At 41.0% G+C, this 25,113-nt stretch overlaps 1 protein-coding gene across 9 annotated transcripts in view; it reads left to right on the forward strand.

Annotated features, from left to right (window-relative positions):
- The window catches only part of Cadps2 (calcium dependent secretion activator 2), a 544,863-nt gene that overhangs the window by 493,457 nt on the left and 26,293 nt on the right, over positions 1 to 25,113 (forward strand). For all 9 annotated transcript variants that reach the window (XM_016006862.3, XM_016006864.3, XM_076566153.1 and 6 more), the window contains 2 exons: positions 11,574 to 11,657; positions 11,762 to 11,794. In XM_016006862.3, the coding sequence (XP_015862348.3) occupies positions 11,574 to 11,657; positions 11,762 to 11,794 (117 nt within the window). The remainder of the gene's footprint in view (positions 1 to 11,573; positions 11,658 to 11,761; positions 11,795 to 25,113) is intronic.

Raw genomic sequence — 25,113 nt, forward strand, 5'->3', positions numbered from 1 at the left:
AGGGAGTGAGGATGGAAGGAAGGAAGGAAGGAAGGAAGGAAGGAAGGAAGGAAGGAAGGAAGGAAGGAAGGAAGGAAGGAAGGAAAGAAGGAAGGAAAGAAGGAAGGAAAGAAGGAACGAAAGAAAAAGCTATCACCTTCATGGCTGGGAGCACAGAATCAGACTTGGTAATGGTGATGGAGCAGCAGCTGAGAGCTCACATCTCCATCCACAGGCAGCAAGTAAAGAGTGCTAACTCAAAAGGGCACTAGTCTTGAAATCTCCAAGTCTGCCCCCAGTGACTTACCACAAGTTCACACCTCCTAACCCTCCCCAGTCCCATCAACTGTGAACCAAGTATTGAAACACATGAGCCTATGAGAGCCGTTCTCATTCAAACACTGCCCTTTCAGGGGACGCGGGTTCAGTTCTCAGCACCCACATCAGGCAGCTCACAGCCATCTATAACTCCAGCTCCAGGGAATCCAACCCATCTGGCCTACACACACACCTGTACTCATGTGCACATGCATGCACACACATACACATAATTAAAAATAAGATAAATATTTTAAACTAATGAATATAAAATTAATAATAAGATTATTTTAAAGGGGGGTAGGAAAGAAAAAAGGAAGATACTTTTTTGAAAAAAAGGTAGAAAGTAAAAATGGAAAAAAGTGAGACGATAAAAGATAGGGTGCAAAAAAAATCCAGCTTAAAAGTATGTATGTATGCATATATTAGATAAAAGTAAGAAGGAAAAGAAAAATCAATTTAAAAAGAAGTCTCCTCTTACCTTGGATAAGAGAAGATCCTTCCCAGGTGATGATCTCAGCTGAGGTTTGCAGTTTCTCTTAGTTCTCACTGAATAGGATGGTACATTATACATGCGTGTCTTCTTGCACAGGCCCTGCCTTGCACTTCCTACAAGGTTTGATTTTGAATATCCCACAGCCCTCTGGGCAGCAATTTGTTTTCTCTAGGGGCCTTAGTTTGTGAAGCTGGGGCTGTGGCAAGTGTCTAAGCTATGATATGTCTCCAAATGTCTCAGCAAGTGTGGCTGACTAACTCTGTCTAACAGAGTTCTGAGCTGGTGGGGTGAACTGTAGGAACCAAATAATTCCATGTTCTCGGTCTCAGTTCTTTCAGACTAGGCCCCATAATAAACCACATGCCACATGTGATCAGTTTCACATTTGCTACACAGAGTGGAGCACAGCCATTCTACCCTCCATGGCTGGCACCCTAGGTTTTTAAACTTTCCAGTGGGCTTGTGACAGATCCGCCCTCTCTATGACAGTCAGCCATAGCCATCTCCTACCCAGACACTGTGGCAGAGTATCCTAGGCACCCTAATTTATGATTGTTCTATGTTTTGTGACCCCTGGCATGGTTTGGCCCCGAATAGTAGGCACACTTTCGAATGGCTCCTGGGCATAGCACTCCAGGGATGGTGCGCAATGCCATGGGTCTCAGCCATTAAGCTAGGTTGCGCTGCAGGAGTCCGATGCACTGCAGATCTCTGCGCTGGCTTTAGATTGTCGTCTGACTGGGGCCTCTGTTGTCACGTGGCTTCCTGTGCTCTCTGGACTGATGTCATGCTTGCTGTGTGGGGCTCATCTGACTCCTGGGCAGCTGGAGTTGGAGTTACAACTGCTGTCTAGTTTCCTCCCCATGCCTTTCTGTTCCTCTGTGCTCTTGACTTTCCCATCACCTCCTTTGTTCCTAACGCTCCTCACTTTCCTGAGAACAGTTTATCTCTTTTGTTTCCATGGCTTCTCGCACTCACAGAATCACGTTTCTATTCCACCACTTATCTCATAATTCTTTTCCAGTATGTTCATGGTTCTCTGCATGTTGGTAAATACAGTAGAGGCCTCTGGCTCAATAAGAAGCCTCACTTGGCACTCCCACACTTACTTTGTGTTTCCTCTCTTCGTTTCCATGTCTATATCCTCTTCTATATCTGATGTCTTCACAGCACTCAGCACATGTGTCTTTATGTGTCTGGGAAAGATCCTGAAGGATTTCATTAGTCTTTTGAACTCATGCTACAAACTTCTATGGCTTTCTTCTGTCTTAACTGCATGCTGGCAATTCCAGCAGCACTCATATGTGATGGGCGGTTTGAATCATGGCGGAAACCGGACCTCAGACCTGGGCTGGAATTCCCCCACTCTTTGTCTCACCTAGATCTACTCAAGCAGATTAACTGTGGCTTCAATCCCTCAATTATAAAGTAGAAGGACTTTATAATATACTGTATGATGTGGTAGTATCATTTAACAGTATTAATAATATTTATTAATATGATGAATATAGAATATTGTGAAGAAACATCTGTTAGTATAAAGCTAATGTAGATAATCTTTTTTGTTTGTTTGTTTGAGACAGAGTTTCTCTGTGTAGCCTCGGCTATCCTAGAACTTGCTCTGTAGACCAGGATGACCCTATGATGAACTCATAGAGATCAGCCTGCCTCTGCCTCCCAAGTGCTGGGATTAAAGAGTGTACCATCACCAACTAATTAATGCAGATAGGTGTTGCTGGAGAGCTTCTCTCCAGGTTCCCACAATCCACTTATAAAATAATCACTCAGACGCTTATATCACTTATAAACTGTATGGCCGTGGCAGGCTTCTTGTTAACTGTTCTTTTATCTTAAATTAACCCATTTCTATAAATCTATACCTTGCCACGTGGCTGGTGGCTTACCAGCGTCTTCACATGCTGCTTGTCCTGGCGGTGGCTGCAGTGTCTCCCCTCCTTCTTCCTGTTTCCCCAATTCTCCTCTCTCTTTGTCCCGCCTATACTTCCTGCCTGGTCACTGGCCATCAGTGTTTTATTTATATAGAGTGGTATCCACAGCAGATAGGCTTAGGGCAGAAGCTTGTTTGCTTTAAGTTCTGTTTGTTTCTATTATTGCTCTTCTTTTTGCCTACAAGCCCCTATTTCCAGTGGCCTTCTGACTACCTGCACAAATCAGTTTCTGTGAGAATGTGCACATCACCTTCAACCTAAATGCTGTTTATCTGCATTTCCTGAGTCCATTGATATTGTCTTCTCATTGTAACAGCATCTTTATCCTAGGGTCCTTCTTAGAGCCCTTTGAAGCTCCTCACATGAGAGGATGCCAGAGCCTACTGAGTCAATCTTCTGAACATGCCCTTTTCTACCCCATTCTGTTCTCACTGCTACCCTCTTTTCAATGTCCGTTGAAATCCATACCTCGAAGATTGCCACCACGTTTCCCTTCCACCAATTAGGTCTCCACAATGCAGCTGGAGTGTTTTTCAGAACTCAAGGTAGGCCATGCCTTCCAGGTGCTCCTTGTTGCTTGTGCTATCATTCCTGTTCCCTATCACTTGTGCCTTATTGCTTTGCCATCATTTTCTAAATTGTACCCGGCACCTGGTTTTGTTAAGGTCCCATGAGGAGTGGCTGTTGATGCATTTGGAGAGCACTTACTAGATACCATAATATTCATGATGACACAGTGTTTGAGACTACATCATTCTTACCTTAACCTGCCCTAGTATCCTTTATTACAAGTTCCTAACAACTCAGAGTAATATCATACAGAAGATTAAGAATCCTTGGGATAGTTTGAAAGAGGCTCACACATACACCAGGTATCACCTCCAAGTCTAGTTCAGTCTAATCACTTTTGCCCCTCCCACACTCTTACTCACATCCCAGGCTCTAGTGTTTCCAGCATCCTAGTGATTTCTCCGTTACCTATCTAACCTCTGTACCTTTTCATGACCCAGCCCTCTGCTCAGATGCTATTTCTTCCTTCCCTCTCATAATTCCACTAAAATAGTCTCTGATTTCCTTCCTAGAAGCCTTCTAAGCCTCCTAGGCAAATTTAATTTGTCATCCAAACCTTCCTCCATCACTTACCATTTGTTCACATTTGAGTCTCTCTGTCTCTCGCAATCAAGAATCTCATTCTCTTTCTCCATTATATTTCGTACTATGTAGAGGGCGTCTCATGCAACGGTGTTTGTTGGGTGACTAGTATTAAAAGAAGATGAGAGTACATCTGGAAGATACTAAACAAACCAACTTCAGTGTCAGTGCCCTGAGTCAGTTCTGCCTGTTACCTGGAACATTAAAAAAACATCACTTCTCATGAGATTACAGATTGTTTTAAAAGATTCTAGTGAAAAGGGACAAGACATACACACACAAAAAATTGAAATTCATGGTCCTGAGGCATCACAGATTTTCAGGATGCAGCTGTGTGCCAGGTAGTGTGCTCAATGCCAGGGATACAGTGCTAGCAAAACAGTCAAGGTCCTACTCTTTGGGGAGTTCTCTGATCTCTGGGGAGAAACAAGCTAACAAACATTACATCCAGACAAGTGCGTTGTGTATCACAAATCATATGACATAGTGACTCATGCACTTGGAGGACAGCGTAAGTTTTCTCAAGCAGAAGCTGAATTCTAAACAATGAAAGAGTCAACCAGAAAAAGAGGGACAGAGCAGTTAGGTAGAAGACGCTGCAGGCACCGGGGCCTGGTGTAAAATGAAGCTGAAAGAGGTGAGGAGAAGCTGATAGGATGTGCTAAGGAGTTTTGAGCCTTTGTCCCAAGAGCAGTAGGAAGTCACTGAGAAGATGGGAGAGGTGCAAGGTGGGGTGAAGAATTAACCAGCTCTCTATTAGAAGATTCATCGGATGGCCTATAGCAAACAGACTTCGCAGAAGGCTTCTACTTTGACCCCTGGGAAACTAATGCCAAGCATTTAAGTCGTGCCATGAGCAGGGTTTACTACAACACAAGGGCAGCAAACATTAAGGGCTACCCTTAGGTTTATGACATGAATCACGGAAAAGAATCAAGTGTCATTCGGTGATTCAGGTGCCCTGCAAAGAGAAACAGACTTGGAGAGAAAGATCATGATGACATTATGGGTCACAGTATGATTAAGTTTGAGACATCCAAGGGAGATGCCGGTAGAGATCCTTGGATGTGGAGCGGGGAGAGGAAGTGTGTGGGAAGAAATTATCAATGTGATAATTTGAAATGATGCACCCTCAGTAGCTGTTACTCCCAGGCCTGAAGTGCTGTAGCTGGAGCCCCCCAGAGAAGTGGAAAGCAGAGGGATGACACAGAGGTGCTCCCAGCAGAAGGGAACTGAGAGCATTTTTACCAAGGGGGAAAAATGGTAGATAGAATGCTAAATCTAAATCTAATACTAAACACTGTATTTATTGCCACTTTGTGTTAAAAACTAAGTTGCGCAAGATTTGGGATAGTAAGAAAAATAAAACGTTAACACTCACTGAAGTTATCCTGCTCTGACTGAGAGAAAGGTCTGGAGCCCCACCTGTGTGGCCCCATCTCCCAGGGTGGACCTGATGCCCACATTACAATTCTCCCCTTCACAAATGAGGAAATAGACAATTGAGGCCACAAGGTCCAAACTAGTGGAACCCTGCTGGCCCCTAAGCCTGTAACCTTTCTACAGCACCCTAGAGAACTCAAGAAGATCACAGGGAAAGAGTGGTCTCTCCACACTCTAGTGCTATCTTCCTTGTATATGGGTACAGCCAGCCCAAGGACATGCTTATTTGATGTTAATTCCACACAGGCATGCACGCCACAAGACCAGTTTTGACAGGTAGCTGGAGGTGGCAAGGAGGCTGTCTGTAAGTTGAAAGATGAAGATGGAATTCATTGTATGTAGTGATGAGGATACCAAAGAAAAACTAGGGGGTGTTGGTCAGGACAAGGAATTAAGAGAGCCAAGAATAAAAAAAAAAAAAAAAAAAAAAAAAAAAAAAAAAAACGGACAACTGTCAGGATAAATCCCCATCACTGAGGGATATATGTTTGTCTGGGTATGAACTAAAACATAAGAATGCTCAACTTCCTTGATCTCCAAATGTTGTTGAAGAGGAAAAAAGGAGAAGGTGATATTGGAAGGAAAATGCTTTCTCACTGATTATCTAGATATAGATATGGAGATTCATAAAGTAATGTGTGAGTACACATGTTCTTTCTAAGAACATAGAATGCTTTATCCTGAATTCCTCTGAGGAGTAAGGTGAATAGAGAGTAAATGTCACTTGACTGCCTTGATATGATGATAATATCTTGCCAACTCAGCCTGGTAAAATTATTTTGACTAAATTTACTTCTTTGGAATAAGGCCGCATATGCAGAAGGTACCTGGTTAAGTATGTGCTTAAAGGGTATGGCAAAAACAGTTAAGGACTGTTCGCAGGGCGGTGGAAAACACAGCAGGCCACTGCACTGGGGAGAACCAAGGAGGAAGGAACAGTGAGGAAACACAGGGTTTGAGAACATCTGGGCCAGGTGTGGTGTTGGGGGACTATCTTAGAGATTCTTGCAGGACAAGATACTTTAAAAATATATCCTGTCAAGTGCTACCCATCCTTCACACAGATGCCTGTGATCTAGAAAGATGTTTTCAGGGTCACAGCAAAGCATTGAGAAACTGATCCACAGTTGGAGAAAGAGGAAAGAGCCATTGTATTAGTGACATTCTGTTGAGGGAAGAAAACCTATTTTCTTTCTGGCTCTGATTATCTGGTTGTGTGTGAAATTTTAATACGAATTAGTCCTGATCTTAACCACAAAGCCCAAGTCTCCCTTGCTTCTACCCACAATAACATGCATTTTTTTCCCCGTGATCAGTCTTCCTGTGAATGCTGTCCTTTCTGTGAGAAAATTTAAAATTTGCACTGGAAATGACGTCACTGTCCCTTGTTCACTTCATGGCTGACAAGGCAATAGCCCTGTGAAGAACCCAGCGACCTGTAGTCCCCACCACTTCTCAGAATTCATGATTTTTTACTTTCTGCTACAAATATATGAATCACACAGGCTGTCGCAATGGTTCTTATATTCTCTCAGAATTCAGCATGCTATTTAAACCATCGTGCCTTGTGGTACTCCTCATGTTTTATCTCACCAGTCACTTCAGAGTGCTTTCATCGTGCATTTCCTTGAGAGTAGGTATCATGAGGCAAAGGCAGTAATTATCCAGACAGACTCCAAGTGTTAAATGTTACTCAAACAAACCCAGTGCATGACATGAACGATAAAAACAGGGAAACAAAGAAATCGCAGTGTTTAATTCCAGCCCAACACCCTCAGGAGAGCAGGAATCACAAGGCAAAGCCATAAGTATTTATAATCTCCCAGAGCTGTATGGAGAAAGTTCACAGGAAGCAGTTAAAGATGCAGCAAGGAGGCTCAGCATTTAGCTGGGTTTCTTTGGATTCTTGCTGTTTTGTGCAATTAAAAGCCAAATGGAAAATATGCCATCACTAATCTTGATTTTAATAAAGTCTGCCTTGGAAGGTAGCTTTTCCATCATGAGGGCCTCAACAACAATCCTACAAAGAAAACCTTCCTGTAGGAACTGGGGCTCACTTGGTTGATCCCAGGGGTGCAATCTTGGTAAGCCCTTAGAGTCTCTCCTGTGCTCATGCCTCCCTGGGGACCCCTGGGGACAGGGAGGAACCCAAACAGAGCCTTCCTGCTATTGTTGAAATGGAAGCAAAGAACACAGTGTGTGGCATAGGATTTACTCTGACAGAGTCCAGCAGTGCTGTATATCCAGAGAAGACAAGACAAGCTACCTACCAGGTGCCTCAGTAGAAAAATTTCCCCCTCAATTCCTATCCAAGAGGCTTCCTAAGTGTCATCTCCTCAGCTCCGTTTCTGCCGTCTTGCAGTCCAAACCTCCATGGGGTTATCTACTTTTTTTTTTTAACTGTAAATCCTTCAGAATCATTCTTTATCTCCTCCAGTTTCAGTGTACTATGTGTCCAGCTACATAAGCCGCATCTGGCTCATGCCGAGCTCATTTATGTTCATGTCTTTTTCTTCCACAACTTTGTATATTCCTGAGAAGAGGCCTAGATCTCTTCCATGCTTGTCTTTTCTGTCTTAGTTGTTTAATGATAATTATAATGAAGTAACATTCATCAAGCACTTCTTAGGTGCTTGGGCACATTTTTTACTAGATTATCTCAGTTTTCTCAGTTCTGTGGCATGATGGTGAAGAACTTGGGCTCTAGGACAGACCATCTGTCTTCAAAGCCTTTCTCCCATGCTATCCACCAAGTGTGCTCAAAGCAGGCAGGGTTGAAGTGGTCTGACAGCCTCAACTCTACCCACCTCTAGACGCCTCCATCGATCTCATTGACTCAGACCTGCTGTCTGTGAGCCAAACTCATTATTACTCCTTGTCACTGAACTGTCCTCCTTAACTTGTGACTTAACATATTTACATATTCAGAAAAATCACGACTATAACTAATCACACCAGACATGCTCCTTCTATTTCTTTAGTATTTGCTATTTTCAATCTTTTCATAGTAATGACCTCCAGAGTTCTTCGTGCTATCCAAGTCAGGTGAGCTGAGTAGCTTCATCTGCCCCATGAGGCAAGAGAAGCAAAGTGACCCAATATCCAGAGAGCAGCAGAGCGCCAACCTGACTCCTTATCTTCTACATCTGCACAGAGGATTTTTGCCTCTACTTTACCCTGCCCTTAGCACTGTTCACCTGTGTTAGCAGAGTGACTAAACATGAGCTGTGCCTTTGATGCCTCAGGTTGTCAGGTAACCATAGTAGTCGTCTCTCATAGCAAATAAGATCACCTGGCACACGCTTGCTCTCAAGATTTGAGCTATAAGAGATGAGGCATTTTCCACAGAGGGCCATTAAGTCTGGAATTCCCTTCCCCTGGTCTGACAGAGCCCTGGAGAATTGATCTTCTGGGTCTTGGCAAACCACATTAAGTTGAGCTAGGCAGTCAGTTGTGCCTGGTAAGAAAGCTTAATGGGTAGGAAGAAAGTAGTAGGTTATTGAGCAAATTGTTAATTTTGTGGTTTTCACTGTTTAGAACCCTGAAGATAGCTACCCAACGGAATGTAATTCTCGAGAAATGCAACTTTGGTCTGCAGTTTGCATGATTTGTGTTTCTGTGTTCTTACATCATGTCGCAAATGATGTGGTGAAGAAGCCTATAGGGAAGTTTCTGTTTCTTTTGCATAAACTATTTTGCAGTAATTGATCAACCATAGAGAGAAGATCATCTCCTGTGCTCACAGTGAGTTCTGTGGCCACCAGAGACTAATAAGCCATGTCCCTAGAACTATTATCACTTTGTCGAAGAAGCTGCTATGTGAACAAAAACCAGCCTTCGTTAATTTCCCTTTTCGTATTTAAAAAACCTTGTCAGGATTTTCCCTTTGGGAGTGTGTAATTTGTCGATAGCACATATTATTTTAGATATACAGAAGAAAGAAGCAGGGTAATATGTCCTTATTATTTTATTTGTCCACTGGTCCTCATGTCAGATATATGTTTTCACTTAATAAAATCAGAGTTTCTGATTTTATATTTCTAAATACCTTTTTCATATTATAGAAATATAAAATTGACCAGTGAGATGGCTTAGCAAGTTAGGGTGCTTGCAGCCAAGTCTGATGACCTGAATTGGATTCCTGAATGGGACCCATGTGATAAATGGAGAGAAATAATTGTTCTCTGACATCCATGGACATACCATGACACACAAACACACACACACACACACACACACACACACACACACACCAATAAATAATGTATTTATTTATATACAAATAAAAATAATACATACATATGTATATGTATATATAGTTTTAGGGCTAGGTATAGTGACATGCTTTTAATCCCAGCACTTTCGAGGCAGAGACAGCTGGTTCTCTATGAGCTTGAGGCTAGCCTGATCTACATAGTGAGTTCCAAGCCAGTGAGGGCTACATAGTGAGACCCCGTCTCAAAATATATAGCAGTCAAAAATTTATATGTGTGTATGTATGTATGTATGTATGTATGTATGTATGTATATGTATGTATGTATGTATGTATGTATGTATGTATGTATGAGAGGGTGGCAAGCAGGCTAGGGATGTAGCCTAGATTGGTAGAATGCTTGCTTATCTAGCACACACGAAGTCTGGATTTTGGTCCTCAGCATCAAATAAAGTGGGCATGGTGGTGCATGCCTGTACTCCCACACTCAACGGTGAAAGTCGGTGTATCAGAGATTCAGAGTCATTCTTGACTACATGGGGAGTCCAAGGCCAGAATGGGACACATAACACCCTGTCACAAAAACAGAAGTGAGGAAGGGGGGAGTGCAGCTGGAGAGTTTCTCTCCCGGTCCCGCCAAGCCCCCGCAGTCCTGAAGCCCACTTATAAATAATCACTCAGATGCTTATATTAGTTATAAACTGTATGGCCATGGCAGGCTCCTTGCTATCCAGTTCTTACATCTTAAATTAACCCATTTCTATTAATCTGTAAGTCACCACATGTTCCGTGGCTTTACCTGTTATTGCCTTTACATGCTCCTCCCTGGATGGCAGGCTGGCATCTCCCCCTCAGCCCTCCTGTTCCCAGAATTCTCCTCTCTCTTTGTCCCGCCTATACTTCCTACCTGGCCACTGTCCAATCAGCACTTTATTTATTAACCAATCAGAGCAACACATTCAGGACATACAGAGCATCTCACAGCAAGGGGAGGGAGTAGGAAGAGGAGAGGAAAAAGAAAAGTTTTCTATATGTAAAACACTTCTGAAGTAATTTGAATTCCACTCCTTCCCTGCTCCAACACCCACATGTGCAGAGAAAATGATGTCTGCATTGTACTGATCCTCAGGAAGCAGAGATGATCCTTGAGTGTCACAATTAGGACTGTTTGATAAATGCTTATTAAAGAGTGTCAGATTTCTCCCAGTATTGTAAAAGCCCTGAATGCTGCACCTGTCTTCTCCTACCCAGTCTGCATGTGGTTAGTCCCTTCTTTATATGTAGAAAAAATTGATCTCTAGGCAAGTCATACATGATAGATAGTTAAGTTTAGGTTATCATTGTTTATAAATGTCTATATTAAAGTTGAAAGTGAGTCTTACTTATTAATGGTTTAAATCAGGGGTATTCAGCCTTTTGGTTTCTCTGGGCCACACTGAATGAAGGAATTTCTTGAGCCACATGCAGAGGTGTCCAACTCACAATCCATGGGTTGCAAAAATGTGTGTGTGTGTGTGTGTGTGTGTGTGTGTGTGTGTGTGTGTGTGTGTGTGTGTGTGTTCTTTGGCTGTCCCAATTAGAACTGTCTGGTACATGCTTGTTAAAGATATTAGAGGGGAAATGGAGAGAGAGAAAGTGATACTGTGAGATTGACATCTACAAAACTGATCATCAGGAATGGCTCAATCACACAAAAAAGAAGCAATGTAATGTTTTCAGTAAGTTTATAATTTGAGTACATTCATAGCTATCCCAGGCCAAATGTCCTGTTCTACTCCACACTTTTTTTTTTTATTTTTAGAAAGTAATGTGTTGTTCTGTTCTCGGCAATGGGAAAGGATCTTGGCGCTTGTGTTCAGAATAATAGAACAAACATTACAAGTTTGCCTGAACTCAGCTGTCAGTTTATTTGTTGTGAGATTTTTTTTTGTCTTAGAAAAAGTTGGTTTATGGATTGTGTGCCCTGCTCTTGTACTGTATGCACAGAAGCATTCTCACCACTCACCATGAACTCTGTTACAGTTTGTTTCAGTGTTGGAAGGGGTGCTGTCCAAGCTGTCTAGGTATGATGAAGGCACTTTCTTTTCATCCATTCTGTCATTCACTGTGAGTATCTCAATGAGTTCTCTTGTGTTGTCTTTTAACAGTTACCACAGTACTTATGTATCAGCTAAGAATTCTCATGGTTCTCTTTTTCTTTCCCCTTTAAGGTGAAAGCAGCTGCAAAATATGTTGACGTCCCTGTAAGTATTTTTAATATGTGTTCCTTCTCTCCCTCTCTCTTTCCATCCATCCATCCTTCCACCCCTTCCTTCTTTCCCAAGCCCCTTATAATTATGATTCATTGCTGGTTGACTTCAATTCTTTAAACCAGTACCATCCCTTGGGGAGTAGTTTCCTTTCCTTAACCAAACCCTAACCCTCATAGTAAAGCTTGGCAACATCATTTCAGCATATTTTACTTTTTCTCCTGTAACTTGGGAGCTGTCAGAAAGTTAGTACATCCTGGAAACATGACATTAGAGTTCCAAAGGGAGCTCACAGCCCTCCAGGGTAGAACAGAGAATGCCTAACACTATATAAAACAGTACTCTTCTTACTCATGATATGAAGGCTCTAACAAGTTTCTAGTAAGAATTAAAATGGCAATTAAGGTTCACCAGTTAAGCTAATGAACCCAATTTCTAAATAAAGGTGGCAAATCAATAGTCACTTGTTTAAACATTCTGTTTTTCAAAGACTTCTTTGGAAATAATACATGACCTATAAATTTGTTCAAAAATTAAGATACCAAGCGTGGAAATCATGGAATAAGATAAATGCATAAACCAATTTAGTACAATAGTTTGAAGCTGTACCGAATTAATTTGGGCTTTAAATTCTATTAGTATCTCATTCAAATATGTGGTTTATAGATGATCAAAGCCTAAAATGATCTAATTATGTACTTGAGCATATGTCATCAATTTCCACACAATTAGATCATGGTGAATACCCTTAAACACAACAGGTTGCTGGACTGTAACTCACCTCTTTGTGTTTGAGCATCGGCTCTGTGGCATTGTGAATGTGAGCAGTGTGACTGCTGAGAATCCTTGAGAAACAGTTGCAGGTCGTTCTTATTTTTCGAATGCTTACCTGCTTTTTCTCACCAGTGTGACTGATACAGTAGCCTTAAGAGGACATTATAAGGGCTGGAGAGATGGCTCAGTGGTTAAGAGCACTGGCTGTTCTTCCAGAGGTCCAGAGTTCAATTCCCAGCAACCACATGGTGGCTCACAACCATCTGTAATGAGATCTGGTGCCCTCTTCTGGCCTGCAGGCATACATGAAGACAGAACACTAGACATAATAAATAAATCTTAAAAAAAAAAAAAAAAATCTTAAAAAAATAAAAAGAGGACATCATAAATTAAAAGGCCCTGGGTGTTTCTGCCGTTCATCGGGGTTTCTTTGGAACATTTTACTTAAAGAATGACCCCCGAAGAACTCTCTGTACCCCATCTGTCTTGTACTTAGAGTCAGTGCTGGGAAATAAATGGGTTTAAATACATGAGTGGGGAACAGAATGGGAGAACTGAGGCATGGTTTTTATATTTTATGTCTTCAGAAAGACAAGCTATCATGTACATGTTACTTCCTTGGACCACTTATGTATCTTACGATAGGTTTTATCTTGAATTTAAATAGAATAGGGTATTATAATTACTTATGTCTCTGGAGCTTTTGAAGCTCTCAATTTGACTATGAACTAGATCTTATATATGCCATAAAATGTTAGTTGAGAGAAGCAGAAAGTGCTTCATTCACTCTCCTCAGTGCAGAAAGATCATCCTTTGATGTCCTTCTTCAAGATGCTTTGAGCTCTGTTTACTTATTTCATTGATCGTAAACTGGCCATTAGGCAACCTGCTTTTCAGTATGATAAACTGACCTTCTGCACATCTGTAAGTTCTGCCTGCTAATCCAGGTTCTTTCTTCAGCAGGGTAATCCTTCAAATATATGATGATCTTTATCATGGTTCATCTCCCCAAGAGCCGTAGGGCTATTCAAAGGCGTGTCATAACAGAACAACTCTTATTCTTTAGATTAGACACCCTTAAGTCTTCACTGAACCTGTGTTTAATGTGTTCCAGACTATGTGGCATTCTTAATGAAACTGTGCATCCCATACCTCCAGCAGCTGAGAGTCTGGGAGTGAAATAGTATATAGACATGCCAACATGAACAACGCTGTGGTGGCCATTCCCAGGCTCTTCATCATACTTGTCACTGCTTAGATGCATTGTAAGTGCCATGGCCACAACTCAATCAAGTTATCATCTGGAGCAGAGTTATCTGTCCCATAGAAGTGTCCTGGCCAGTGCAGATTACCAGTGTATGAGTAATCTCAGATCTGGATCTTGTGGTTCTGTTGCTAATGCCTATTTACTTTAAAACTATGAATAGGTCTTGCTAATTGTTATTGTTTATGTAAATGTTCCCCATGTATATCTGTCTGAACTGGGCTTTTAAGGAAAATTCATAGGTAAAGGAGGGTACTGGCTCTATATTTATAAAAATTAAGACATCATAAAACCATATGCAAAGTACAAAAGAATACATCTTCTAAAGGAAAATATAGAGGGCCTTGGGTTTAATGATGAGCATTTAGATACAACACCAAAAAAAGTACTCTATGAAAAGAATTGATAAGTTGAACTTTAAAAAATTGAGAAGTGGGGCTGGAGAGATGGCTCCATGGGTAAAGCACTTGCCACTAACCCTAAAATCCTGAATCCAATCACTAAAACTACACGGTAGGAGGGAAGAACTGACCCCCTCAAGTTGTCCTCTGACCTACACACAAAGATGCACGCACGCGCACGCACACACACACGCACACACACACACACACACACACACACACACACATACACACACACACACACACATACACACACACACACATACATACACACACACACACACACACATACACACACACACACATACATACACACACACATACACACACACACACAATTAATTAATATTAATTAATTCTTTTCACACAGAGGTTCACTGGCCTAGGATTTAGTATTGGCTGAGTTTTCATTCATTTTATATGGCCTTGGACAATTGGATTAACTGTATGGCCTGGAGCTTTTACGTAAGTGACCTCAGTTTAGTCTTCTATAAAATGGGCAAAGGAGTTATGTGACTTGCATTAGTCCTATGACAAGCTTCTACTCTTTGAATTCTGAATACCTGTTTAAGTCCTTCCAAGAGAAAGCAGATCCCAAGATATCCCCTATGGGATGAGACAGGTGCAAGAAAAGAACAGTCTGGGAAAGGAATAATATCATCTCACAACACTATCACTTGTTGAAAATTGTTTTGAAAACAAATCAATAAAACTACTGATCCAGTATAAAATTAAAAATTACCTATGAAATTAAAATATTTATATTCTAAAAGGGGTAGGGATATTCATGTTCCCAAGAGCTGCTCATTTGAAACTACCCCACCATTGAGGATGAGTAAAAGCTAGTAAGAAATTGCTTGGCCAGACATGGCAGTGCATGCCTTTAATCCCAGCACTCAGGTAGAGATCGGTGGATCAGATCTCTGTGAACTCAAGCAAGTCTAGTCTAGGCAATTCCAGGCCAGCCAGCCAAGGCTACAGAGTGAAACCCCGGACAAAAGAAGTGGGTGAAGAGGAGGAGAAAGAGAGATTATTCAAGTCAAGCAACTTAAGTATAGAATTTATGAGCACAGTTTTAGTAGATGCAGCTCACCATCCCATCAGAGAGCTTTACAGTGTTCATGTTGGTGAAGATTTCAGATGATTTGAAATTTGGAGGGGTTGTTAGACTGGGTCTCACATAGACCAGGCTGGTCTGGAAGTCATTATATTTGAAGATGACTTTAAAATTGTGATCTTCATACCTCCACCTTCCAAGTTCTAGGATTACAGGCATGTAGCACCGTACCCAATTGGCTTAATAAAACAAACAAAAAACCCAAAGTAAATAAGCAAACAAACAAAAAACAAGACCTGGGTATGGTGGCTCTGTCACAACAACACCTAGAAGAAAGGACTACAGATGTGAGAGGGACAGCCAGCATGTTAAGTGCAGGACCAAGAGGAGACAGTTCACATTGGCTTTATAAACAGGAGTACTAGGCCCAAACCAAAAGCTTGGTAACACTGAGTGAACTAATATATGTTCTAAAATTAACAAGTTTTGAAAATTGCCCGTCTAGAGTAGGAGGGATGCTGTAGCAATTGAGAGCATGCATTACTTCTGTAGAGGATCCAGATCACTTCCCAGCATACTTGTCAGGTGACTCCCAACTGCCTATAACCCCAGCTCCAGGGAATCTAACACCTCTGTCCTCCAATGGCTTCTGAACTCACATGCACACACAAAGATAAAAATAAAATATTTAAAAATACAAAGTATGCCAATCAGTGGCACAGGTAAGATGTAGCTAAAAGCACTGTGTGTTCTGAAAAGGAGGGAGGGTAACAAGGTGACTTGGTGACTAAAGGCAGCTGGTACCAAGCCTGATGACCTGAGTTCAATCCTCAGAAACCAGATGGTAGGAGAGAACCGACTCCCCAAAGTTGTTCTCTGACCCCAACACATGCATGTACACACCCCACACATGTACGTACACAAAATTTTAAAAAACTAAGATGTAACAAAAAAAATAAAATGGAATGTGATGCTGGGGAGATGGCTCTGTAGGTAAGTGTACTTATTTCTCAAGTGTGGAGACGGGTTCAGTTCAGATCCCCAGAACCCGCATAAAGCCTGGCATGATGACTTGTGTCTGAAATTTCAGCATTCCTCCAGTGAGATGGGAGACAGGGAGATGAGAAACCCCAGGAGAACATGGGCCAGCTGGTCTGGCATACGCAGCAGTGAGCACCGAGAGAGCCTGCCTCAAAGAAGGCAGAAGATGAAGACCAGGGCCCACCACTGTTCTCTCACACAGGCTCCACTCATACTCAGGAACACACATCATACACACAAAGTTAAGATAAATGAACAAAAACCTTTGTAAAGTATCACTTGAGACAACAATGTGGGGTATTTGGTTTTTTTTTAAAAAAAAAAAAAAAAAAAAACAGGTAGTATGGTTCTTTAGGAGGCCAGGATGCCTGCCTTGAAATTCCCCCTCCATCACTTTGCTTATAATATCAGTGTGACCTTGGGCACCAATTTCTTTGTCTATTAAATAAAAATATAATTATATCTCTTACAGGTTTATTGTGAGTAAGCGCTTTTGAGGCTTCCTAGAGTGCAGTTAGTACTCAGTAAATGCTAGTTATTATCATGCATGACCATTGATTATCAAATAAAATCTAATGACTACATTCTATAAAATCAGCATTTATTGATTGTGTCTGTATTGCTGTGAACAAATCACATAAAGCATTTAAAAACAGCACATCCTGTTAACTTCTCCTGTAGAAAGCTGCCAGGATAGTTGAGGGTTGCATCCAAGGAACTTAGAAATAGTAGCTTGTGAGGATGAAAGTGGGGGAGGGAGAGGCGTGTGGTGTTGATCTTGAAAGGAACCTAACCTAAGAGACAAGATGGCCAGTTCAGTATCAGTGTTTACTTCAGTAGCAACCCTTTTAAACTCTCTATCCTTATACTCACCTTAAAGCTCCCCAAATGTGGCTGAAGATTAGCTCTGTATTGCACACATGACATCAAGTCCAGGTTCAGGTCCCTCCTCCGTCCACTGTCAGCTGACTCACTCGTGGCTTCCATCTTCTTTCCTTCGAATTAAGGATACTAGCATTGCAGGTTATTCTGAAGAGCCAAGTATTTATTAGTATGCTTTGTGATATAAGGCATCTTTGAAATATCTGAGGTCAGAGGCAGGGGTAAGAACTTTGTAAACTCCTTGCCATGCAAGTATGAATTCCTGAGTTTTCTTGCCAGAGCCCACATGAAAAACCCATGTAGAGTGGCAGTGACTCACTCTGACTCAATGAGAGACAGGCAGATAATTCCTAAGAAGGGACATACCAGAGGCTATCATATAATATCCACAAATATATGCATACACACACATACATAAATATGCATCGGGGGCTGATGTTGCTGCCAGCCCCCAGGTTTTCCCCTGCAGGTTCTGATTCCATCTTTGGAAAGAAAACACAGGTGTGTTTGACAAAGGGATATTTTCATTATCTTTTATTTTGGGATAATAAGCAATTTGCACAAGTCAGTAATGAGGTCCGAAGTTATAACAGCAGTTCAGTGGCACTGACATTTTCCTCCTTCTCCTTTGACATATATGCCTCTGATATTGTTTATTATTTAGATAAGGTCACCCTAACATTCAGGGCCAACATCAGAGGGAAAGCCAGGCAGGACTGGGGGAACACGCCTCCCTGGAAGGATCTGTGTGCTCACCAGGACATGAAGCAGGAGTTATGCGCCTCTCACAGAAAGCTTGTCTTCCCTCGTCCTCACCACCTTACTGTTGCTTTTGCTTTGCTTTGTTTGGTTTTATTTCCCCTCCCCCCCTTTAGCTCTTCTTTCTTTTATAAGCTCAACCAGTCAGGGGCCTGTCCCCGGCCAGCAGCACTCCAGCACTTTCAGGCCTCCTTTTCTCAGTTAACTAAATTAATCCCAGTCCTTCCAAGCCTTAAAAACTAAATATGAAATAGTACACACAGATTCTTAGCTTGACTTCCTCAAATCCTTGTGTAATTTTAATAATTGATATTGTAACATCTGCAGATACAAGGGGGAAAGTTAGGAGAGGTCATGAACAGAGAGGTGTCACCTTGTATCAATAGCGGTCAGCATGAATGTAGCAGTCAGCATGAATGTAGCAGTCTGCATGAATGTAACAGTGTGGAGCTTCCATCTGATACACACATTAGTGCATTCCTGGTTAAAGGCTACTATATCCACACCTGGCCCTCCAGAGGAAGTGGAAGTGATACTTATCACAGATCAGAAGTAGCAGGAGATGTTCCAGATGCTCAGCCTTAGTGGAAAAGGTATAGCAGTCCATAAAATCTCAGTGGAAAAGCTTAGTCTTCCTCCTTTCCTTGAGTATCATTCATTATTCATTTTTATTTTTTTCATTTTCAGTTATTTGGCTTTTAATACACTGTTATTCTTTGAAATTAAAATATAATTATATTATTTTCCTCCTTCCTTTTTCTCCCTCCAATTCCTCCTATGTACCCCTTCCACTCTCTCTCTCTCTCTCTCTCTCTCTCTCAAACTCTTGACCTCACTTTTTATGTGTATGTGTGTTTGTGTGTGTGTGTGTGTAGGTATATATTGACATATATATGTCGGTATATATACATATATTGCTAATTGTCTGTGTAGATATATATCAACATAACATATATATTACTCTCTGTGTGTGTGTGTGTGTGTGTGTGTGTGTGTGTGTGTGTGTGTATACTAAGTATATAAACAGAACCTGCTCAGACCATATGTCACTTTTATGGCATTTCAGGGCTGACCCCTTAGTATTGGACAGTCAATTGCTGGGCTCTTCCCAGAGGAAGACTGTTTCTCCTGCCATCAGCATTCCTTGGTTGTGTGTAGTTCTTTGACTCATCAACATGGCTGCCTAAATAAGACCCAAACAAGGGCCATACCAATAGACATGCTAACATTGAAGGGGAAACACTCATGGAGTCTCTCCCCCAGTACTCCTTTTAATGTTTAAGTAACTTTGTTCTTGGAAAGATTTTCTCCAGTAATAAACCAAAAGTGTTGGCACACACACATTTCTAGACATGTTGCAATATAAACTGTGTCTCTCCTTTAAAGAAATACTACAGAGCTTTCATCTGAGTGAAAGCAGTGTAACTACTTACAGTCCAGGGCTTTAGACATAGCACATTCCAGTGTCTGCTGTTCCCGGACTTTGTGGGAGGACTCTGACTTTTATTGACTACTAGGAAAGCATACAAAAGCCATCTACTCAGAGTATAAACTTTCCAGTAAAAGAGCACTCTACCTCGAAAGTCCAAGACTGATTGGTATGCACATACTTAAAACATTGTTCTTATACGCTTCAAGTCTGGAAGATATTTTTTAAAGACTCTGCCATCTTTAATTCAGATTTTTCCACTCATGTGTTCTGTGTGTGTATGCATGTGCTGGAGACCTAACTTAGGGCCTCGTATATGTTAATTAATAGGTGACATTTGTCTCACTATTTAAAAAAATAGAAATCTGTTTTAAGGTCTTTTAAAAAATCCTTGTAAATTGTTAAATTCCTTCCTTCTGCCGCTTTCCATAAACTAGTCCTCTCTCCACAGAGAGCTACACATAACATATTTAAGTTGGCATCAATCTAGTGTGATAGTTTTGGCTCTATTTCCTGTTGACTCTCTACATAGGTGCAATAGAGTTATGATACTTCATTTTAAAAAAGTAATGAGCCGGGCATTGGTGGTGCACGCCTTTAATCCCAGCACTCGGGAGGCAGAGCCAGGCGGATCTCTGTAAGTTCGAGGCCAGCCTGGGCTACCAAGTGAGCTTCAGGAAAGGCACAAAGCTACACAGAGAAACCCTGTCTCGAAAAACCAAAAAAAAAGTAATGAAGTAAATCAAGTGTATTTTTTTTTACAATATCACCATGGGAATACTAATCATTATTGTCTAATGTGTAAATAATGTGTAAATGCCAAAATAATGAAATATATACAGTAGACAGTGAAAAAGCATGCTGGTTTTTAACAGTCACCAAGACAATTATGTGTTCCCTAATTAATCAGTTTCTGAGTCATTGTTGAGCCTTGCATCCCAGAGCTAGGCTACGAAAGGTTCCTGAGTTCCTGCCACACTTTCAGATTCCAAGGCCATCCTCTTATCTCATGCCTTTCACATCGTCGGTGGTAATGTACGACCAAATGTGGGCATTTCATTTACAAACCATACAAGCCATCAAGCACAAGACTAGAGGGTAGCCCAGTTTCACACTTGGTTGTTTCTCCCACGCAAGTTTTCTTTTCTTTCCTTATTTTTTTTTCTTTTTTAGAAACTAAGAAGTGCACTTTTAAATTAAGTCAATTACACTGTAGCTTCTAGTTAATCTTTGAGACAGGAATGGTATATTTAAACATGTGTCTCCTTGTTAAACAGACTCCATGACAGTGTTTGTGTAGGGTATTGTTAACCTCCAGTGGAAGGTTAAGCAGCTTCTTCTGTATCTAAATCTGTCACTGTGAAAGCTGACTGCGTGTCATACCTACCTCCCCATGAATGGGGAAGCGAAAACTCACACCTGTGTGATTAGGTAGACCAGCAGGAAGTTAGAGCGTTTGCAGCATATAATTAGCAAGGAATTTTTTTCTCTCTTTTTAAGTGGTATGTTCATCTTGCTGGGTTAACTGGTAATTAATGCTTGGGAGGAAAAAAAAAGCTATGCCAGAGTCTGCACTCTTACTTTTTCATTACCTGATGTATTCAGTTACTTCTACAACCGATGTCAGAAGAACCCACCTGAAAATCCTTCATTTCCTTCCATGGCTACTGACTTCTTTATGTTCATTGGGGGAACTTTTTTTACATATATCTTCATGTCCCTTTACTATAGTTTTGTTGGCCAAAATTTTCCTTTCCTGGTTAGAGATTAAAAGTAATTTAAGAATTCGTTATGTTTGGCGACAACTAGCCTCATGAGCAAGCTGGAAAAGTTCATGTAGGGAAGGGAAGGTTTCGAGGCTTATATTGAAAATAGGAAAAAAATAATTTTACATTCCTAAATTGCATTTAATAGAGTGCTTGCCGTGTGGCTTTTAATTGTTATTTTCTCACATTCATTAAGGAGGCTATAATTTAATTACCGATACAGAAAAGATTTCTAAACATGGCTCTGTAGGGTACTCTGTTCTTGATGAGAAGACACAGAAGCCCATTGTTATTGAAGTTTCCCAGAGCGCTCTTCTGGTGGAAGTGGAAGGCAGAGCTGCTTTTACCCGAGTTTGGGGCCGCCTCCACCTCCCCGGTGGAGCATCCGTTTCCTCTCCTCTCCAAAAACGTACACAGGGAAGCTAACATCAGCGTGCTTAGCTGGCATCATACGGTAACAGTTAACGTTGCAACTAGAATTGGTGGCTTTTCAAAGGTGTAAATTCCACTGCCACATAACAAGAGCCTTGGCACAAAGGAGCACCGAGCCAATGATAATGTCTTCTATCCAAACACATATGTACTGAAGGCAGAAACTACTTAAAAGGAAAATTGCATCTTTTTCAGCAATTTATCAGAGATAATTACCCTTTCGTGCACCAAATGAAGGATAAAGTGTTTTAAAGAACTATAACTCTAATTGGAACATGTCACCAGGTGTTGCAGTTACTCTTACTTGTGTATATTCTTTTAATGATTATAGTCTCATGCCACAAACTGCATGAAAATATATTCACTAGGTGTGAAATTCCCATATGTCACAGTTTCAAGAATAGGTAAACAGCGCCAAGATAAAGGAAGGAATAATGCTAATGAGGAATGTTAAGAAGTCGAGGCTTTATTTTCCAAGCGAGAGCATCATAGTTTGCCAGAAGAGAAGAAAATGCGATTTTGAAAGTGCAAACTCGAATGAGCTGTCCCTCACACACTTAGAAAGTTGCGGAACTCGCTCCAGCGGTCAGCTTTGAGCTGGAGTCTGCCAGTGGGGAACTGGGATTTAGTTTTCTTTTCTGTTTCAGCTGCAAAGTGTTTGTGGGTTTCAGAGGGTGAAAGGTAAACAATTGCTGGACAATGTTGTTAGCTTGGAAGTGATCGAGAAGGCCAGAGTGTCTATGAAAGACAGACAGGAGCCAGCCACTGCTCGCCACTGGTCCAGCTGACTCTGTGGGGGGAAGTGATTGATTGTATTAAACTTCTAAGCATAGTTTTCTTTGGAAGGGTGGAAATAAAAAAGGTTTGGGTAGGGAGAAATGATGGGAAGACAAGCCTCCCTTTCAGCTGCGGTATAGCCAGACTGCGCCCGATGCCTTGCTATTATGGGTGTCATAGCTTCTTATTTGCAGGCACCTGCGTGAAACTCAGATGCTGAGCTACCTCAGTAGTAAGTACAGAAAATTGGCCTCATGTCATTTTCATTCCAGGGCATCCTGCTTTCTGAATGTTCTCATTTTCAGTGTTTTGACAAGTTTGAGAGGCACAGAGAAGAGTACTTACCCTGTGGGCCATTTGCCTCTGTAGAATCAGGACTGGTGATCTTTGTACAAATGACTCTACCTCTTCACTTGAAAAACTGATGTATAAACTTCACTTCCCAAAACCAAAAGCAACTTTGATTTTTGTTCATTATCCTTGTGGTTACTTAAACTTTCAAGCACTGGCTATGAGGATTCTGCAGAAAAACAAGGAATGAATTTGATCATCACCTCCACTAGGTTGGCGATGGATAGTCTCTATTACATATGGCTGCTCTTAAAGGACACACTTGTGAGATAAATAGTTATTTTATATTTTAACATAATTTAGTTGCATCAGGGTTGTGTTATAAAAATTCCTGAGTTTTAGCCGGGCGTGGTGGCGCACGCCTTTAATCCCAGCACTCGGGAGGCAGAGCCAGGCGGATCTTTGTGAGTTCGAGGCCAGCCTGGGCTACCAAGTGAGCTCCAGGAAAGGCGCAAAGCTACACAGAGAAACCCTGTCTCGAAAAAACCAAAAAAAAAAAAAAATTCCTGAGTTTTTGTTGTCTATACTTTAAGGTGAATCTAAGTTATCAAGGCTGGAGGTATAGCCCAGTTAATAGATACTTGCCTGGCATGCCCAAAACCATGTATTCTATTCCCAGCACCTTATAAAATGGCATAGTGGTGAACAATGGTAATCCAAGCACTTGAAAAATGAAGGCAAAGAGGGTCAGAGTCAAAAGTCATCTTCATCTACATTGCAAGTTCAAGGACACCTAAGCCACAGGACACCCTGGCTCCAAAAAATGCAGTTCTTGTTACTGCACAGAAAAACAAGTATCTAACAAAAAACCTTGATGTTTCTCACTGAAATAAAATACCCTGGTACCTCTAAATGCAATGGTTTGGAAATAGGCTTTCATTATGGCAAATGAAATCCCAGTCCACCCTCCTCAAAAAGAACATAAAGTGGCAAAGACTCTCCGTCCCTCACAAGAAGATGCTCCACCATGTTGCCGTCGTCAGTCAGCCCCATACCTGTGCTGCTTTTGCAGAGGTAGTAATAGTTAAATAGATCATGTCCTCTTTGAGCTGATTTTCTTTCAGTGCTCACTTTGGCAAATCAGTCTATTAGTAAAGGCTGTAAGCACATTCTAGGTCCATGAGATGGTGTAAGCTTAACTATCTTACTTGGCTATCAGTTCTACTGTTATGTTCTTACTAATGTTATACTCTAATCAAATAACTCAATACAGGTTATGAGTCAACCCCAGATGTAAGTAATGTAAATAATGTTTTCCATCAGTCAGCCTAGCATATGAAACTTGAGAAAGAGCTGATGATAAGTTGAGAAGGAAATCACTTTGGCAGCCATGAAGACTTTTGACCCTCATACTGATTTTTCTTTAAAAAAAAAAAAAAAAATCTATAGCAATGGTTCTCAACCTATGGGTCATGACCCCCATGGGATCATTTATCAGATATTTACATTAAGATTCATAACAGTAGTAAAATTACAGCTATGAAGTAGCAATGCAATAATTTATGGTTGGGGTCACCACAACATGAGGAACTGTAATAAAGGTTCACAGTATTAGGAAGGTTGAGAACCACTAGTCTAAAGCAAGGAGGAATAATTCTCTAACTACTCTGCCTCTTCTAACAGGAGAAAATACCAAATGCTAGATAACTTAGCAAGTTAGCTAGTTCACCTCTTTGGCCATACGTAAGAAATGAGTTGATTGATGATCTCACTGCACTTCTATAATATAATAAATCCGTAAGATAGTATTGGTAAATGATGAGTAGAAGCAATAGACAATCAAAAAATATTCTGTTTCAGTTCGTATTAAATGTTTTCTCAAGTTTCCTAGTATTTTACTAATCTTAATAAGAACACTGGTTTTGTATTCCTTGAATACTCACAGTACTCTAAAGAGGCAAATCAAGAACAGTTAATGGTTTTCATGCTATTGATGAGCAATACGCAGGTGATGAAAAGTCAGTTGTATAACTTACAATTAGGACATAGTATTTCCATTGAGAAATTTTATTTTAATGGCCTTTTTTATACTTCTTGGCACATTGACTTTTCAAGATACTCATTTTTTTTAAAGTTTTATTTATTTATTATGTATACAGCATGTATGACTGCAGGCCAGAAGAAGGCACCAGATCTCATTACAGATTGTTGTGAGCCACCATGTGGTTGCTGGAAATTGAACTCAGGAGCTTTGGAAGAGCAGTCAGTGCTCTTAACCTCTGAGCCATCTCTCCAGCCCGATACTCATTTTTTTTAAAAAAAAAAAAAAAAAAAAAAAAAAAAAAAAAAAAAAAGACATGTATGGGAAGCTGGAGAGATGGCTCAGCAGTTACGAGTTGCATGCTACCCTTCAGAGGACCTCAGTTTGGTTGCCAACACC

Source organism: Peromyscus maniculatus, chromosome 3 (genome assembly GCF_049852395.1).
Source record: "Peromyscus maniculatus bairdii isolate BWxNUB_F1_BW_parent chromosome 3, HU_Pman_BW_mat_3.1, whole genome shotgun sequence".
Classification (NCBI taxonomy): Eukaryota; Metazoa; Chordata; class Mammalia; order Rodentia; family Cricetidae; genus Peromyscus; species Peromyscus maniculatus.